Source organism: Molossus molossus, unplaced genomic scaffold, assembly GCF_014108415.1.
Source record: "Molossus molossus isolate mMolMol1 unplaced genomic scaffold, mMolMol1.p scaffold_m16_p_19, whole genome shotgun sequence".
Classification (NCBI taxonomy): Eukaryota; Metazoa; Chordata; class Mammalia; order Chiroptera; family Molossidae; genus Molossus; species Molossus molossus.
In genome coordinates, this window is record NW_023425354.1 from 32000991 (window position 1) to 32020481 (window position 19491).

A 19491-nucleotide genomic window follows, 5' to 3' on the forward strand; every position below is an offset into this window, starting at 1 on the left:
AAATCGATGTTTCTCTCTCTCTCTTCCTTCTTCCCTTTCTCTCTAAAATCAACCAATATCTCAGTCGGTGTGCCTCAGTGGATTGAGCATCATCCCATGGACTGAGAGGTTCTGGTTTAGTTCCCGGTCAGGGCACATGCCTGGGATGCGGGCTCCATCCCCAGCAGGAGTCATGCAGAGGTAGCCAATCGGTGTTTCTCTCTCACATTGATGTTTCTATATCTGCCTTCCTCTCTCTAAAAAATCAATACAAACAGATTCTGGAGCTAGACTGCCTGGGTTCAACTTCCAGTTGTGGGTTCACAAATAGCTGTGCAAGCTTGAGCAACTTACTCTATCTCTCTGAGCCTCAATTTTCTCATCTATAAAATAGGCATAATTATTGTACACGTCTCATAAAGTTACTGTAAAATTGTTAATCAGTTAAACTATGGTTGAGTGTTTAGAACCGGCATATAGTGAACATTATATAGATGTTAGCTGTTGATTATCAAACAATTTCTCTTCTGTGCATCCACAGAAATCACTGCATACATCCTCTTTATTAGTACTTACCACACTGCTTTAGAGCAAGACACTATAGTGAAGTGGAAAGAACAAAGGCTTTGATTCATATTTGTTTCAAATACCAGCTCTGCCACTTATCAGCTCACATTTGAACCCCAGACTGGACCAAATTACATTGTTTCTCTAAACCTCTAAGCCCCTTCATTCATAAAATGGATACAATACTTATTTACCTTGTTGGGCTAGGACTAAAAAAGAAACTATATGGAAGCACCTAGCAGTATGTAATATCCTTTAAAAGATGAACTAAGCCTTAGCAGGTTTGGCTCAGTGGTTAGAGCGTTGGCCTGCAGACCAGAGAGTACTGGATTCAGTTCCTGCTAAGGGCACGTACCTCAGTTGCAGTTTGTCCCCCACTCCGTTTGGAGTCCTGTGGGTGGCAACCACTCGATGTGTCTCTCTCACATCAATGTTTCTCTCTCTCTCTTCCTCCCTCTCCCCATCCCACTCTATCTGAAGATGAATGCAAAAATATCCTTGGGTGAGAATAAAAAAAAAAGACGAACTAAGGGGGCTGGAATGCAGAGGGTTGGTAGGGTTTTTGTCAATACGAGGGAGGAGGGCTTTACCTTTTTGTCCTGGGATTCTCTTGCTCGCTTTGGACCTTGGTGGTTCCTTCCATTGATAACATCTCCCCTGACTTCAAAATCACGCTGAAAGAAGACAAATGCAAACCACAGTGATCAGAGAAAGGGAAGCCTCCTTCAATGGAAGCAGAGTAGATTTGTTGTAGTAAGGAACTGAGTATTGTTTTGACTGCTACTCTCAAATCATTCTTTTTGGTGGACTGGATGAAACGACCAGCATCTCAGCTGCTGAAATCAATCCCCTGAAGCAAATCTTTGTGGGCAGAAATTAACAATTGGCTTTTCACCTCACTGGAACTTAATGTATTTTAATTTTCAACATCTATCTCCTCTCAAAACATTCACTTAGCATTTAGATTAAACTGCTAATACTGTGCTGTTACAAGGATAACTGGAGAATTCCTGATCTCTTATATCAATTACCATCTAAGGGCTTTTCAGATTTTCACTGATTTAGTTAATGAAACCAAATTAATAAACTATACACGTAATACACTGAAGAAAAAGGTTTTGCTTATCAGTATTTTGACTGGTCAAGGATGAGAATAATGGGATTGGGGAGGTTAGAGCTTTTGGGAGAAATTAGAGGAAGAATGCTTAGAAACAATTCTGAATGGAACTCAGGTTGTAGGGGAAGATCATATCTATTGCCAAGAGTATTGCAAAATAAAGTCATGATAGTATAACCACAGGCTTAAATTAGGGGAAGGACCACTTAATACTTCCTAGTTGCTTGAGTGAGAAGATTCTAATAATAAATGTGTCATCTATTTGGAGATGACCCTCAAATTTATAGGCCTGAATGTACCCCTGTCCTGACTTAACCTCTCTACCTGGATGTCTAGTGTAAGTCCCCAAAGTTACACATGTAAAAAAGAACGTTTTAAAAAACTGATTGTTATTGATGTAATTTAAAATAAACTCTTGATTCTACCTGCCCCAATCCCCCACTATGTACCTCCTCCGTCTTCCTTGCCCAATTTAGCATTACTAACATCCATCCTGTAATTCAGGCGAAAACCTAAGCATCACCCTCTCAATTCCCCCCTTTACCTCATCTTCCAAATATAACCCATTAGGAAGTCCTTTCTCCAAACATATCTTAAACTAACCTCTTCATACCATCTTGATGTTCCCAATTCATATTGGTTACATGACTTATACCATATCCTACCTGATCTGGCCCTTGTCTCTGACCTTCTCTAACCCCTTGTCTAACCTCTGCTCCATGCTGATTATTCACAAAGCTACACTAGTCTATTTTTCTTAACAAATAAGGTCATCCTTACCGCATGAACTTTATGCTTGCTGTTCTGCTGCCTACACTTGTTACCTATATTTTCCAAGGCCAATTCTTTGTGTTTTAGGTTTCAGCTCCAGCGTTTCAAAAGTCACCCCTGATCTCCTTAACTAAAGTAGTCAACCTGCTGTTCACTGTATTTATTGGTATCTTAAATTATCTTTATTATTGTGTATTTTCTCTCAACAGAACAAGAACCTGACAAGAGCATGATCTGTCAGTGTTGCTTACTGCTGTATTCTTGGTGTTCAGCACAAAGTAGGTTCCCAATAATATAAGCCACTGAATGAAAGTTAAAACAAATACAAATATCACTTAATTAATTATGAATATACTGAATACTTGCTAGCTTTAGTTTCCCTGATCTGTTGTCACCAGCAGCTCTTAGATAGCTCTGTTCTAAAATTATTTATCCTTCTATACTCATCTTATTTCCCTCTCACTATTCTCAGTATCAGAGAGTAACATCTCTCCAAAGGAACCTGATTTCTAAACAAATACATTTGCATATTTATGTGAAGGCTTTTTCTTCAACAACAGTGAACAACCAGTTCTCTATCAAGGTCTATGCATGTAGATTTAGGTGGGTCTAGTGCTTTTTTTTATGAATCTTTTTTCTGCTTTTTGAATTTCTTTTTCTTCCTCCAAGAAAAGGATTATTTCTACTGAAATTCAGAACAAGCGAGTGAGGACACAGAATTTCCGGGTTTACTCTGCATAACTCTTGACCATCCCCATCAACAAAGAAAATCTGTGGAAAGTGGTGCAAGGAAGGAAGCAGCTACATTCCCAGTGATTAAGTGACTCAGCAGTATGAAGTCTTTCTGATTAGTTTGCAACAACGAGTACCTACCTCATCTAGAATCTTTCTTTCTTTAATAGACTGGGTCACCCCTAAAGAAATCACAGAAAAGAGAGGTCACAATGCAGAACATGCTCTTTTTGCGGAGGTGGATGATGAAATGATTCACGTAAATGCCCGGGAGGAATAACACTGAGCAGAAGTCCCGTCACAATAAAGCCCCAGTTCCTTAGTAAGACTTGTAGTAGAGATTTCTTTCTGGAAACACAGTTGACACTTAATCCAAACACTGGAACAGTGCCTGCCGCACACAGATTTCTGATTACTATTAAACAAATCCCTAGTTCTATGCTAACATTGCTAGGAGCCAATTAGGTCCTATTAGTTATAAGAAATCCATATGCATTAAAAATAAAGCTAGTTTAGAGTTATCATAAAAGACCTTTAGGTTATTCAGATTCAGCATCAGCAAAAAAAAAAACACAAAAAAAACCTTGGGTGTTAAGATGTTAAATGTAAATATGCAATTCTGAAGTGTTGCAGGGAAGAGGGAAGAAACATGCTGTACTTACAGAAATAGCTAACTACCCATTTTCCTCCTGCAATTCCTAGAAAATATTTCAGTGTCCGTTCACATACAAACTCAGCATCTGCAGAATGAAAAATATCCAAAGGATCAGAAGTTGAAAACAGAGTCAGAAGTGCTGCTCTAATAAGCTAAAGAGTTTCAAATCCATATGCTACTTGAAACCAATCTGGATCGATGATTCCAATACCCTGGTGACAGAATTAGAGGCTGCAAACACCCCTAATTATAACCAGCATGTGTGGGTCTTTGGAAGTTGAAAAAGTCTTATATGAAGTTAAAACCAGAAGAAATGTCTGCCCTTTCTTCTAGATGCTAAGACTGGCTACAGACTTCCATCCCTGTGTTCAAGGAATTATCCACATCAGTAGTATTGATACATGTGGATGGGGAAGATTTATTTTACTGGATGGCAACATATAGAAGGAGAAAAAAACAGTGTTGTTAAAATCCTGTATCTGAAATGTCAATTAAGTGACACATTTTCACCCGCAGACTTCTACCTGGAGAATCCTAACCTCTTAATTCCTAGTTATCCAAGAGGAACAGAAAAATACAGAGTACTTTCACAGCTTTGCTCCCCATTGCATATGTATTTCAGAAAGCAATAGCTGAAGAATCACTTCTGTTTATATCCTAGTGTTTCATAAACCACTTTGAGGAACTAAGCAAAATGAGGAAATAAATGTATTTAACTAAATCCTAAGCACTGCAGTCCACCTGCCAGTAGTAGCAAGAGCCATTCTCCCTCACAGAATTGTTCACGAATTATTAAAATCTTTTTTCTTTCATCACAGTTTTATAGCTTTTTATTTAACTGCTGTGAAAGTTGATTTAATAATATGCTTTAAACTCAGAAATGTTAGCTCATTTTTACTTCAACAGTTTTATTGCCTTTGATTTTAAAGACTAATTACTTTAGATTTAATTTACATTTTAAAGTTTTCTCTTCACCTTCCAGCAGCTTTGATCCAAACCTATAGCTTAAGATATATTAAACTTTAATGACATTCAACTCTCAAGCAGTACTTGGTTTGAGGTAACTTTTTCTGGCACCTGGTTCCTGTGAGTATTATCCTCTGACCCCGTGGAACGATCTGTGGAACCTTAGAGGTTCTAAAGCAATGTGCCCCTGCTAAGGGGTCCGGACCCTCTACTCAAGGACCTGCAGCAAAGTGAACAGTGGACCGTTGATTTCCTGAGTAGCTTTGTTAGAAAGTGTGCCGCATGCACTGACTGGTCTCTGCTTCCTGAAGCCCGTGAGCATGTCTAATTCCTCTTCCAAATGACAAATCGTCAAACATTTGAAGACAGTGGTCTTGTTCCTTAAGTCTTATTGCTTCATCTGTTCTTCAAATGACATTGTTTGGAATCCCTTTTCATCATCAACTTCTGGATAAACACTCTCTAACATGTCAGTGACCAGCTTAAAAGGAAAGTGTAGTGCTCAAAACAGAGTACGCGTCTTCCGGTCATCCCAGCAGAAAACGGGGGGTGGGGGAGTGGGGGGGTCAGGATTTTTACTTTACTTGCTATAGACATTAGGATTGCGTTAAACAGGCCCAATTTCAAGCAAGCCTTTTAGCAGCCCTGAAACATTTACTCAGATTTAGCTTACAGCCAACTAAAAGCCTTTGAGGTCTCTGTGATCACTGGAGTCATAATTAGGACTTAAAAGGGGAAGGTGTAGGACAAACGAATTTTCCCTTTCTGTTCTCCCTTCTTCATATGCTAGGCTATCTCAGAGCTGACATTGGACTTATTTCCTGAAAAACTCTCAATCACATTCAAACTAGTGTTTGTGTGAAGCTAGGGCATGGAATGGACATGGAGCTAGGGTTTTCAACCACCCAGATTTTGAATAAAGACTCAGTTCCGTCCCATTCTCCTCTTTGCCCCATTTGTTCCTCCAGGACTTGAGCTCTGCCTTACCAGACAGCCCTTCACACAGAGCAGTCCAGGTAGGGTGGACTAGCAGAAGTGGTTCGTGGTTCTGGTTCACCACTCTCCAAATCTTAACCCAAAACAAAAGCAGGTCACGGGATGTAGCAAAACTATTATTTTTTCTTTCACAAAACAATAATTGATAGACTACTGGAAGACTTTCACCCATGCTATGCTTAATACATACTTTCGTTTCTCCATGTAGTTCTATGTAATAGATGCAACACGTACTATAAAGGTTCTTGGTATACCTGTTTTCATGATGACATGAGTAGTCTCTTCAGTAATTACATTTGTTAAAGAGATGTGGTGTTTTCTGGCAAATTTGTGCACAAGCATCTGAAATCAAATCAAATATTATTATAAATTACCTCTAGCAGAGCTCAGAGCATTAGTTATCCTAGCTTTGAATTAACATTTTTTTTCTCCCAGAAAAGGTACATTTTTTATTCTAGCATGTCTGAAATCTCAAAATAAATAGCAATTTAATGCAAATTATGTACAAATCAGAGGAAAACATTCTAAAGTAATTCATGCTAGGAGACATGAACAATAACCAAGAATTCAAAATAATATTAATTTTCCCTTTAATAGCAGGTATCATTGCATTCCCTAAGATATCTAGTTTCTTTGTGTGTGTTACTCTACTATACTATAATACAGATTTATCAGCCTACACTATATGAGCTGAGAGGTAACTAGCCTACACAGAAAGTTATGTTACAGGTATATGGCTTAAAAACAAGATGCGCCTGGTCAGAATGGCTCTGTTGGTTGAGCATCATCCTATCACTGAAAGGTTGCCAGTTTGATTCTCAGTTGGGACACATAGGGAAGGCAACTGATCCATGTTTCTCTCTCACATCGACGTTTCTCTCTCTAAGCATGTCCTTGGGTGAGGATTAAAACAAGCAAACAAACAAGATGCAACCCTCTGATAGCTATAAAACATTCAAGTCAAGCATGTAAAAACTATCAATTCCTTTTAAGAAGAGAACTGGAAGAAACTCATATTATTCCCAAAAGAAATCTTGAGCCTTCTAGCTATTCTCTATCAACCAAATAAAAATCAATAGGAAGTAAAAGAAATTAACCAGATCCATTATGAACAGAGTTGACATAATTAGTAGGTACTCTTTGGTAAATAACTGTTTTCCAAGAGCCATCATTTATGAGCCATCGCCACCCACGCCAATATTTATGTGCTGCACAATATTACAATGGAGATCAGGCTACTCTTCTTTCATGCTGCCTCATTCCATACGGCCACAGGGCACTGAAAACGCAGGCTAGAGAAGCTAATGACATCCTCCTCCATTCTGCCACTGCCCTCTACCAGGATCATTAGCAATTCTGAACTCATTAATTGCTGAAGCCTCAGCCTTGAACTGTGTTAAGTTAGAAGAGCAACTGCTGAAAAGATCATCTTAAAATGGGCTTCAGAATTAATCATGTGTAATACAGTCGGCAGCTTTCATAATAAACTGACCACACTTCAAATCTGAATAGAGCTGAAAATTTTTCCTCTTTGCTCGTTTAAAGACAATATGTACCCAAGCCACTTACAGTTTAATCTGCAGCTCAGAATTGCCCATGGCAAGAAAAATTAGATCATTTTAGCTTTCTCTGAAAAGCTAAACTTCAAAACAAATAAGGAATGCTAATTTTCAATGAATAAATGGGAATTCTAGATATGTAGGCAAATGATCAAGAGCAACATAAACAGATACAGGTATCAATTTTCAGAGCAAATAGCTAGTCTGGGCACCTGGTTGTGAAATTAGAATTCTAGCATTAATGATGAGAATTTATTCATTGTATCTTCTAGGGCAGACACAGCTTACCTTTGTCCTTTTAGTATTGGGGCACATTTGGCCAAGAAGAATGTTATGCTAAGCTGCTACCCATAGAGAACTTAGAATGAGAAATGGTTCTTATCCTAGGAAGGATATATTAAGAAAGATACTTAAGAAGGAATGGGTCATCTCGTAATGTGTAATAAATTACACCCACTATTGAATCCATTTGATACTCTGGTGTGTTATCATGGTTCTTTAAGATATATCCACTCAATTATTTTATTATGAAGTGATACCAACGATGATTAATTATGTGGGAGTTAAATTTCCTAAGACGTCTAAAACCTACACTCAGCCCAATTAGAAGCAATGTTTCAGTGGTCTTAGTATTTTAATGGGTATATTCCACAGTGTGAAACAATTCCTGTTTCTGGCATGAGAGGCCCAAGGATATGTCAGAACCTTCATAGGGAGGAGGGACTACTGAAATGATAGGGCAGGCTATTGAATAACTGTGTCACAAGCCAGGATAAAAGCAAATAAACACTGAAGAAATGCTATTACCTGGCAGTGGCTTGGAACCGATGTTAAAACATTTTTTTTCTTTACTTATTTTTAGAGAGAAATAAAGGGAGAGGGGGAGAGAGAGAGATAGAAACATCGATGAGAGAGAACATCTATCGGCCGCCTCCGCCATGCCCCGTATTGGGCATGTGCGCTGACTGGCAATCGAACCGGCGACCTCTTGGTGCATGGGTTGATGCATCGATGAGAGAGAACATCTATCGGCCGTCTCCGCCATGCCCCGTATTGGGCATGTGCGCTGAGTGGCAATCGAACCGGCGACCTCTTGGTGCATGGGTTGATGCTCAACCACTAAGCCACACCGGCCGGGCAAAACCAGTTTGAATTTAATTAATCATGCTGGTGTGTTCTCTCAGATGTGAACCAAGGTGGGGAAAAGATATCTTCTGGGGAGCATAGCTACATCTACTTGCTTTTTAAAATAAAAATAAGCTGGCCGGTGTGGCTCAGTGGATGGAGCGTCATCCCAGGGACTGAGAGGTCCTGGTTCGATTCCCAGTCAGGGTACATGCCTGGGTTTTGGGCTCGATCCCCAATGGGGAGTATGCAGGAGGCAGCCGATAGATGTTTCTCTCTCACATTGATGTTTTTCTCTTTCCCTTCCTCTCTAAAAAATAAAATAATAATAAATAAATAAAATGAAAATGAAAAAAGCTCTATATCATACCCAAAACTATAGTCTCTCTGCTAATACTGAATAATTGTTTTGTAAAAAATTTATTTGATAGAGAGACATCAACTTGTTGTTCCACTTATTTATGCATTTATTGGTTGCTTCTTTGTTTAAATTTTTATTCCTCCCACGAGGATACTTTTCCATTTATCATCAGAGTGGGAGGGAGAGAGTGAGAGAGAGACACAGAAAAACATCGATGTGATAGAGCCACATCGACTAGTTGCCTTCCGCACGACCCAACCAGGGCTGGGGATAAACTGCAACCGAGGTACGTGCCCTTGGCCAAAATTGAACCTGCAACTCATTGGTCCGCACGTTGACACTCTGCTCTAACAGCTGAGCCAAACCGACCAGGGCTCATTGGTTGCTCTTTGTATGTGCCCTGACCAAGGATTGAACACACACCGTTGGCATATCAAGATGATGCTCTAACTAAATGAGCCATGCAGCCAGGGCTAATAACTATTTTTCTTTATTTATCCTCAAAGAGAGAGGAAGAGAGAGAAAGAGAAAGACAGAAACATCGATGAGAGAGAACATTGAGTGGCTGCCTCCAGCATGCCCTCCACTGAGGATTGGGCCCACAACCTGGGCATGTGTCCTGACCAGGAATCGAACCAGCAACCTCTTGGTGCATGGGTCGATGCTTAACCACTGAGCCACACGGGCCAGACTAATACTAGTTTCATAAGTAAATTTATACAAAATAATCCATGCTAGAGTTCTACCTAGGCTCAAAATTTCAGAAATTAGTAATGAAAATTATATTACATAGAATTGTGCCTGCTTCCTAGATTTCTTCCTGTAAGTTATTTATTGCTAGTACCTATTTAAAACTATTGTAGTATGTTAATGAAGTCTCTGTCTTTAGGGAGATATATATGGACACACTTACAAATTCTTTTGAGGTCAAGCCTGATGCCACCATAGATATTCTTTCGTTGACTGTTTTTATTGAAGATATCACTTCTGGCTTCTCCCTGCTCACAGTTTCTTCCCTCACATTATACCCAGCAGTATTAGTAGTATGAGCAACCACTTGACTCTTGGCAGATTCTTCAACTTGACATTGGGGTAATTTCAATGCAGAGGCTGAAGTTGGTATGCTATAAACATGAATTGGCTCTGAAGCTCTGTCTTCAGACTCTGGGTCATCAGAGAAGAGGCTGATTCCAGATTCTAGGTAAGGGGTTCCCTCTGAAAGGAATGGGGAAGAAATTTAATCTACGTAACAATGAATCTTGAATTACAACATCTAGTTTCTGCTACAAATTAAAAAGACAGATCAAGTGCCCAGGCCAGTTGGACTCAGCTATTGGAGCATGGTCCTGCAGACCAAGGAGTTGAGGGGTCGATTCTGGTCAGGGGCATGTACCTCAGTTGAAGTTTGATCCCCAGCCCTGGTTGGGGTGGTGAGGGAGTCAACTCATGGCGATGCTTCTCTCTCTCTCTTTCTCTCTCTCCCCTTCTCTATCTGAAGATGAATGGAAAAATATCCTCAGGTGTGGATTTAAAAAAAAAAGATCAAGTTAGGTGCAAGGTGACTGAATCGAACCCGGACTCATTGGTCTGTGGGCCGATGCTCTAACCGTGAGCCAAACTAGCCAGTGTGGTGAATTAACTTTCTTTTTTTTATCCTCACCTGAGGACACTTTTCATTTATCTTCAGATAGAGTAGGAGGGATAGAGGGAGGAAGAGAGAAACACTGAGTGGTTGCCACCCACATGACCCCAACCAGGGCTGGGGACAAACTGGAACCGAGGTGCATGCCCTTAGTGGGAACTGAACCTGGGACTCTCTGTTCCTCGGACCAAAGTTCTAACTGCTAAGCCAAACTGGCTAGGTCGGTGACTTAACTTTTTTAAAAAACAATTTGTCATTACATTCCAAAAGCCATGTGTGTTTACACTTTCAGTAAATAATTAAAGTTTTAGAAATGTATCCTAATGAGATAAAAGATGTATGCACAAGCTTAGTCATAGAAATGTCCACTGCAATATTGTTTTTTTTAAAACATGGAACACTTCATGAATTTGCGTGTAATCCTTGCACAGGGGCCATGCTAATCTTCTCTGTATCGTTCCAATTTTAGTATATGTGGTGCCGAAGTGAGCACATATTATGATTTAAAAAAATTTTTTTTCTTTATTGATTTTAGAGAGATTGGAAGGGAGAGGGAGAGAGGTAGAAACATCGATGAGAGAGAGAACATTAACTGGCTCCCTTGTGCATGGCCCCCAATGGTAATTTGGCCCACAATGTGGGCATGTGCCCTGACTGGGAATAAAACTGGCGACCTCTTGGTGCATGGTTCAACACTCAACCACTGAGCCACACTGGCCGGGCAATATTGTTTATAATAGTAAAGTTTTAAAAACAACCTAAATCGCCCTGGCCAGTTTGGTTCAGTGGTTAGAGCATTGGCCTGCGGTCCGGAGAGACCCGGGTTCAGTTCCCGCTAAAACAACCTAAATCTATTCCAATTAAGTCTTCTTCACCAATTAAATTTAATTACTATGAAACACAGAAATGTACATACTTATGTCCACTGCAGCATTATTTATAATCGCCAAGAGCGAATGCAACCCAAGTGTTTATCAATAAATGAATGGATAAAGAAAACGTGGTCTATACATAAAATAGTTTTTCTTTTTTCCTTTTGAATCACCAGAGGAGATTTTTCCATTACTTTTTAGACAGAGTGAAAGGGAGAGAGAGCAACATCGATGTGAGAGAGACATATCAGTTGGTTGCCGACTGGGGCCAGGAATTAAACCTGTACGCCCTGGCTGGTTTGGCTAAGCGGTTAGAGCGTCCGGAGAGGCCCGGGTTCAGTTCCCGCTAAGGGTATGTACCTCAATTGCAGTTTGTCCCTGGCCCTGGTTGGGTCGTGTGGGTGGCAACCACTCCATGTGTCCCTTTCACGTCAATGTTTGTCTCTCTCTCTCTTCCTCCTGCTCTATCTGAATAAAAAATGGAAAAATGTCCTTGAGTGAGGATAAAAAAATAAAAAATTTTTAAACCTGTAACCCAGGTACATGACCCTGACCAGGAACCAAACCCACGACCCTGTAGTCCACAGGCAGACACTCTAACCACTAAGCCAAGCCAGCCAGGGCATATACAATGGTTTCTTATTTATTTATTTATTTATTTATTTTGTTCATATAGAGTGGGAGGGAGACAGAGAAACATCGACGTGAGAGAGACACATCGAGTGGTTGCCACCCACACAACCCAACCAGAGACAGGGACAAACTGCAACCGAGGTACATGCCCTTAACAGGAACCGAACCCAGGTCTCTCTGGACTGCAGGCCGACGCTCTAACCACTGAACAACTGGCCAGGGCTATACAATGTTTTTTAAAAAGTTGTATGAATAGCTTTAAAAAAAGAAGAAAATCCTGTCACATGATACAAACATGTGGACATTATGCTAAGGCAGCGATTGTCAATGGTGTGCCTGCAAGAAATTTTAAAATATGCAATACCAGACCTATTTAGTCAGGGGCACTGACCTCTTTTTCCTTAGACTGTCAAACAAAAAAATGTCATCAGCCAATACAACAATAGTCATCTGGTGTGAATGAATCAAAATCATACTTTTTTTTGGTTAGATGGGCAAAAAATATATTTTCTGGTGTGCTCCCGAATTTTTGTAATTAATGTGTATGTTATGAGATGAAAAGGTTGAAAATTGCTGTGCCAAGTGAAAGAAGTCAGTCACAAAAGGACAAATGCTTTACTATTCCACTAATATGAAGTATTTAAAGTCGCCAAAATCTTAGAAACAAAGGATGGGGTAGGGGGGAGTAGAGAGTTGCTGTTTAATGGGTACAGGTTCAGTTTCGCAAGATGAACAAGTTCTAGAGAACAGTTGCACAACAATGGAAATATACTTAACATGACTGAACACTTAAAAATGATTAAGATAATAAATTTTGTTATATTTTAATGCAATTTTAAGATGCTATCCTATTTCAGAGTCCTAACATGAAAAAATTTGCATCATAGAATCCATGAAATGAAATACTGTAAAGTATGCTTTTTGTAATTTTGGTCATTTATTTTATCTAATTTAAATAACCTTTTTTATTACCCATATTCTCCAACTGTTTGGCAATGAACACATAGTACTTTAGTAAGAAAGGGGGAAAAAAAGATTGAAATATGAGAAGGACTAATTTTTGTTTTGTCATCCTTGACGATATCATTACCAAATTAAAAATAGGAGACCATCCATGAAACATTTCAGAAAATGTCACTCCTGCCCTGGCCGGTTTGGCTCAGCGGTTAGAGCGTCCGCCTGCGGTCCGGAGAGACCCGGGTTCGGTTCCCGCTAAGGGCACGTACTTCGGTTGCAGTTTGTCCCCGGCCCTGGTTGGTCGTGCGGGTGGCAGCCACTCGATGTGTCCCTTCACGTCGATGTTTCTCTCTCTCTCTCCCTTCCTCTCTCTCCCTCCCACTCTATCTGTACAAAAAATGGAAAAATATCCTCGGGTGAGGATAAAAAAAAAATGAATAAATAAATTAGAAAATGTCACTCCATCAGGAAGTAAGCATAACTAAGTAAAATATATGAGATTCCTAAAAATGGCCAAATACCACATTTAAATGCCAAAGAGCACCTTTTTATTTTTATTTTTTATCCTCACCCGAGGACATTTTTTCCATTTTTTGTTTAGAGAGAGTGAGAGGGGGAGAGAGAGAGAAACATCGACGTGAAAGGGACACGTCGAGTGGTTGCCACCCACACGACCCAACCAGGGCCGGGGACAAACTGCAACCGAGGTACATGCCCTTAGTGGGAACCGAACCCGGGTCTCTCAGGACCGCAGGCTGACAGTCTAACCGCTGAGTCAAACCGGCCAGGGCCAAAGAGCACCTTTTATGATAATGTGTTTTTGAGGATTAATTTAAAATTTTCTTTACTAATTCAAATTTTTATTTACAAGCCATAAAACTATACCATTAATTTAAAGTGATTTGTAAGGCATAAAATATATAGTCATTTATATTCATTAATTCAGAAAGTAAGAGCTTACTGTGGAGATCTGACTCCTTTTTCAATCAAGGATAGGCCTAAAACTTTATTCTAGGGCCCTAGAACTCTTATCTAACAGTTGGAATGAAATATTTAGAACACATCAAGACTATCATCTTCAAAAAGAATTAAACCAATAGACAGATTAACAACTGCAATAATTTTCAAGTAAATTTGGATTAACACTCAAGCTTTTTTTTTTTTGGTTGTCATCCGAGAATATTTTTCCATTGATTTTTAGATAAGAGTGGAAAGGAGGGAGGGAGGAAGCAAAAGAGAAAGATCGATGTGAGAGAGACACACCAATTGGTTGCCTTCTGAATGCACCCTGACAGGGGCCAGGGATCATACCTGCAACCCAGGTATGTGCCTGCCCTTGACCTGGAATCAAACCTGAGACTGCTTGGTGAGCAAGCTCGATGCTCTATCCACTGAGCCACACTGGCCAGGGCAACATTCAAGCTATTTTTTAAAAATGGGTTTAAGTATAACAGATGCATTCATGATATACTAGTACATCTGAAAGATGATTAACCAGAATACCTTTAGATAAAATTCAGTGTAAAATAAAAGTTTTGTCCAACACAGCGGATGAAATATTACCTAAATCTTGTCTTGGCAAATAAGATTGCTCCACTAAATCTTGGGCCTCAGACTTGGTTAGTTGTGGCACCTCTTCAACAACACCCTTAGTGAACTCTTTTTGAGATGGGCAGTTTCTGTTCCGAAGACTCTGTGAGTGGTGGTATACATACCACCTGTGATCTAACAACTGGGATTCAGAAGACCTAGAAAGGATGAAAGGAGAAAATCATCACCACAGTTCATGAAAGGACTTATACTTCCTGGGCAACCAAAGTATAAGTGAAACAGCTCATTGTTGGAGAGATACCCAAGTGACTGCCTAGATGTTTCTCCCTTCCCCTTCCCCTCCCTTCCCCTCCCACTCTAACTGAAGATAAACAGAAAAATATCTTCAGGTGAGCAGAAATTTAATGAAAATCATTGTCAGATTCATTCTTTTTTTTTTAATTATTATTTTTTTATCCTCACCCGAGGACATTTTTGCATTTATCTTGATAGAGTGGAAGGAAGAGAGAGAGAAACATCGATGTGAGAGAGACATATCAATTGGTTGCACCCACATGACCCCAACTGGGGTCAGGGACAAACCACAACTAAGGTACGTGCCCTTAGCGATAACCAAGCCCAGGACTCTCTGGTGCACGTGTCAACACTCTAACCGCTGAGCCAAACTGACCAGGGCAGATTCATTCTTCCTATATCCAATTTTAGAAAAATGCATAGAATCATCCTTATCTTCTGCCTTTTCAACGTCGAGTCCTTGTAAAAACAAAAGCCAGCTATAAAACACTATTAGAAGAGTATATATACACAGTAAACGATTCCTTTACTCTTTCAGGTTTTAGATCTTTGCTGATTAAGGTACTTAACAGATTTAAGGACCTCAGAGATCAGCTAATTAATTCAAATTGGGCGTTTACTAGGATTCAGACACTAAAACTAAGTTCTGTAGATTAAAGATGAGCAAGACCTAAACTGCTGCTCTCAAGTAGTATAGTAGAGGAGGAAGTTCAATCAAATGTGTAGGTTCTTTGACAGAAGTCTCTTAGCGGGACGGGGAAGACGAACAGAAATATTTTGTCTGAATATTAAATGGTTGATAAGATCAACTAGTTAAAGTCCAGCAATGAAGTCATTGCCTCTAATAATGAGTTTAGTGCCTAAAAAGCCCAGATCTTTTATTTCTGTCAGGCCACAGTGCCAGTACCCCAGGCTCAAAAATATATCCTCAGTCCGGTCCAAGAGGTTTGGAAAAGATGGTGCAATGAGATTTTTGACAACTTGTCACTAGTCCCAGAAAGACAAGTAAAAATATACGTACACTCAGTAGGAATTCAATAAATATGAATTCCTCTTCCTCCCTAGATTGGTGAGATGTATGACTCTAATGGCTCTGAGACTCTTTCCTGAACTGTGAAAATAGGAATAATACTCCAGAACTTGTCCTTTTACCTTCACAGTGTTGTAAAGATCAAATGAGAAAATAGGTATTTTTTTAATATGTTTTTTAAATGTTTTTTATTGATTTTCTAGACAGAGAGGAAGGGAGAGACAGAAACTTTGATATGAGAGAGAAACATCATTGGCAGCCTCCCACATGCCCCCCACTAGGGATTGAGCCTGCAACCTTGGCATGTGCCCTGACTGGGGAATCAAACTGAGACCTCTCAGTCCATGGGACGATGCTCAATCCACTGAGCCACACCAGCCAGGCAGTCAAGTATTTTTGAAAATATAAAGTGCTATACAGTCTAATCTCAATAGTGATTTGAACAGATACCCTGAAAGATACCATGAATATTTCTTGGGGTAAATCAATAAACTTTTTCTAGAAAGGCAAAACCTTCCCTTTATTTAGGGGAAGGTCTGACTTGGAGATATCTGCCATTAGCCTCTAGGCTTGTTGACATTTTTCTATGATTAATGTCTGTTTACAAAAAACCCAGAAAAAGTACAGTGAAAAATATTTAACAATAAGAGTTCAACGTGCCCTGGACGGTTTTGCTCAGCGGTTAGAGTGTCGGCCTGCGGTCCAGAGAGACCCGAGTTCAGTTCCTGCTAAGGGCATGTACCTCGGTTGCAGTTTGTTCTGGCCCTGGTTGGTCGTGTGGGTGGCAGCCACTCGATGTGTCCCTTTCACGTCGATGTTTCTCTCTCTCTCTCTCCCTCTCCCTCCCTTCCACTCCATCTGAACAAAAAATGGAAAAATGTCCTTGGGTGAGGATAAAAAAAAAAAAAGAGTTCAATGTAAGTAAAAGTGTTACTTAGATACCATAATTTGACATTTACTACTTCTTACCTTTCCTCTTCTTGTTCTTTACTTTTACTGATGGAACTACCCAGAGACTCTTGAAACTTGTCCACAGAAAGGTTTTCTGGATTCTGGCTTATAGGATATTCACTACTTTTCTCTGAAGTTATTACTGGTTAAATGAAATGAAAAAACAAAGAAATTTACTGCTTTATCCTGATGGTAATAATTCAGGTGAGTATATCGATTTTCTTATTTATTGATTTTAGACAGAGAGGAAGGAGGGGAGAGGGAGAGGGAGAGAGAGGAAACATTGATTTGTTGTTCCACTTATTTATGCATACATTGGTTGATTCTTGTACATGCTCTGACTGGTGACCCAGCCTGTAACCTTGGCATATCAGGACAATGCTCTAACCAACTGACCTGTCTCGGTAAGTATATAGATTTTTTTCAAAAGCAGCAATTTGTGCACTGGCTGGCATGGCTCCGCCGTTTCAATTCCTGGTCAGGGCACATACCCAGGTTGTTGGTTCAGTTGTGAAGTTGAGGTGTCTGCAGGAAGGCAATCCATCAATGTTTCTCTCTCTGTTACCCCCTCTCCCTTTCTCTCTCTCTAAAATCAATAAAAATACATATTGTAAAAAGCAGCAATCTGTGACAATCAAATTGTGGTGTTTTTTTTAACTTTATTTTTTTTCCATATTTTGTTCAATAGAGTGGGAGGGAGAGAGAGAATGAGAAACATCGACGTGAAAGGGACACATCGAATGACTGCCACTGGCACAACCAACCAGAGCTGGGGACAAATTGCAACTGAGGTACACGCCCTTAGTAGGAACCGAACCTGGGTCTCTCTCGACTGCAGGCCGACGCTCTAACCGCTGAGGCAAACCAGCCAGGGCTCAAATTGGTTTTTCAGCAAGTATATAAGACAGAATTTTATAAGCACCAGTGATCCAGTAACAAATGGAATAAATAAATAAATAAATAAATAAATAAATAAATAAATAAATAAATAAATAAATGGAACACTTTAGGACTGGGTAAATGAAGATACTCAACTGAAAAAAATCATATTTATAGTTTTTGGCCCTGAATGATAAGGACACAAGAAGAGAAAATAACTTTTTATCTCTACAACAAAATAAATTATACTCAAATCCCCTTAGATAACAGGGAAGAGAAAGTACTGGAAAAAAACATTCCCTTTTCCATCCCTATTGCCTCCACACTAAAGACCGTATGAAATGAGGCGTGAGCTTTTACAAGTATGGGAAAATGAGAGTGGAGGGGTCACATGAGAAAGAAAAAAAATAGGTGACATTTTGCTTTAGATTTTCAATTAGTAAGAAAACAAAAAACCAAGGTGTCGACTGATAAGGAACCCTAAAGTAATACATGGAACTAATGATGAAATGGCACAAGGAAAGGAAAAGACACAAAACAGACCCAAGGCAAAGTTCTGACATGTTAGTACACCCTTTTTATTTATTTAATTCCTCCAAAGGTATGACTGTGCCACTGCTTTCTAGGAAGTAGCTTAAAGGCAGAAATATTTAAAAAGCAAAAACAAATGCTTGAAAATTACAAATGTCTTCTATACATTAAAAAGTCACCAATGACTGTAATTTATTTCAAGCTTTTATCAGAAAAGCAAAAATCCATAAACTAAGGCATAAAATGTAAACAAAGGGCTATAATAATTAAACTGTTTATTTTAAACACTGGGTGACCTGGGGGGAAATAATTATTGATTTCCTGAGTTAATCCTCAAATGCATTATTTATAGTTTTCTTTGTGCTCATCTTTTCTGAACCTGTGAGTTTCTAGGAACACAAGAACTCTGCCTGGAGCTACCAGTTGCTGAAAGTAAGCAGTCTATGTAGGTTTTTCTTTCAACTGGGCATGTAAAGCTTTTTAATAAGGGTATCATTTCCCTAGAATATAGGGTAATAATTGGTAAAAGGTAATATACAGTCTCTAAGGAATCACACCAAAAAGAATTAACAATTGGAAAGGGTTATTAAAAAGAAAAAGTGGAAGGGTAGGAAGCCTCAGACATACAGACATTAAAAGTCATTCCATCACATTTGAACATTCGGCACATGAGTTCCTCTTTTCACTATGATGGGGTTAAGCTATGAAGAAAATGAGTTAGAATTCAATTACTCAATAGTACCTAAAAACATAGGGCAAAATTTGTTTTTTCTTTTCCCTTAATCCTTACTTCATAAATGCAAGGATCCAGAGCCCACTCCCTCCCACTCTATCTGAACAAAAAAAGGAAAAATGTCCTCAGGTGAGGATAAAAAATAAAATAAATGAATAACAGGTAATCCAGGAGAACAAAAACAACTAAGTGCCTGATATAAAATAACTTAACCTGCAGAGGAAGGTACACATAATTTATAATGGGTATATACATTTGCACAAAAATATTATGCAGGCTTGGGAATGACCCTTAGATAAACAGTAGGACAGAACTATGCAGAGGGCAGGACATTTGATACAAAGACCCTAGAACAATGAGTAAGTTTACCACAAAGGATAAAGTAAAATCTCCTAACAAAAATGATTTATAGAGATTTAGAAGAAATTGTCAAAAGGTATTCAAATCCATAATAAAAACATATAAAAGTATAACATTTATAAAATTAAAAAACAAAAGAGCCACCAGGAAACATTTTGAAATCTTCAGAAAAAAATAAACACCCCTCCCCCAAAGATGAGATAGATTTACACATGATTAAAGCCAGACAG

At 39.2% G+C, this 19491-nt stretch overlaps 1 protein-coding gene and 1 non-coding gene across 13 annotated transcripts in view; both read right to left on the bottom strand.

Annotated features, from left to right (window-relative positions):
- BRCA1 (BRCA1 DNA repair associated) overlaps positions 1-19491 on the bottom strand; it is a 63276-nt gene that overhangs the window by 7152 nt on the left and 36633 nt on the right. For all 12 annotated transcript variants that reach the window (XM_036269564.1, XM_036269576.1, XM_036269572.1 and 9 more), the window contains 7 exons: positions 16777-16900; positions 14496-14680; positions 9742-10043; positions 6038-6125; positions 3829-3906; positions 3308-3348; positions 1137-1220 (listed from right to left, as the gene is read on the bottom strand). In XM_036269564.1, the coding sequence (XP_036125457.1) occupies positions 1137-1220; positions 3308-3348; positions 3829-3906; positions 6038-6125; positions 9742-10043; positions 14496-14680; positions 16777-16900 (902 nt within the window). The remainder of the gene's footprint in view (positions 1-1136; positions 1221-3307; positions 3349-3828; positions 3907-6037; positions 6126-9741; positions 10044-14495; positions 14681-16776; positions 16901-19491) is intronic.
- LOC118635206 lies at positions 10857-10963 on the bottom strand. Its single transcript, XR_004960529.1, has one exon. It is a non-coding gene; the product is annotated as a U6 spliceosomal RNA (small nuclear RNA).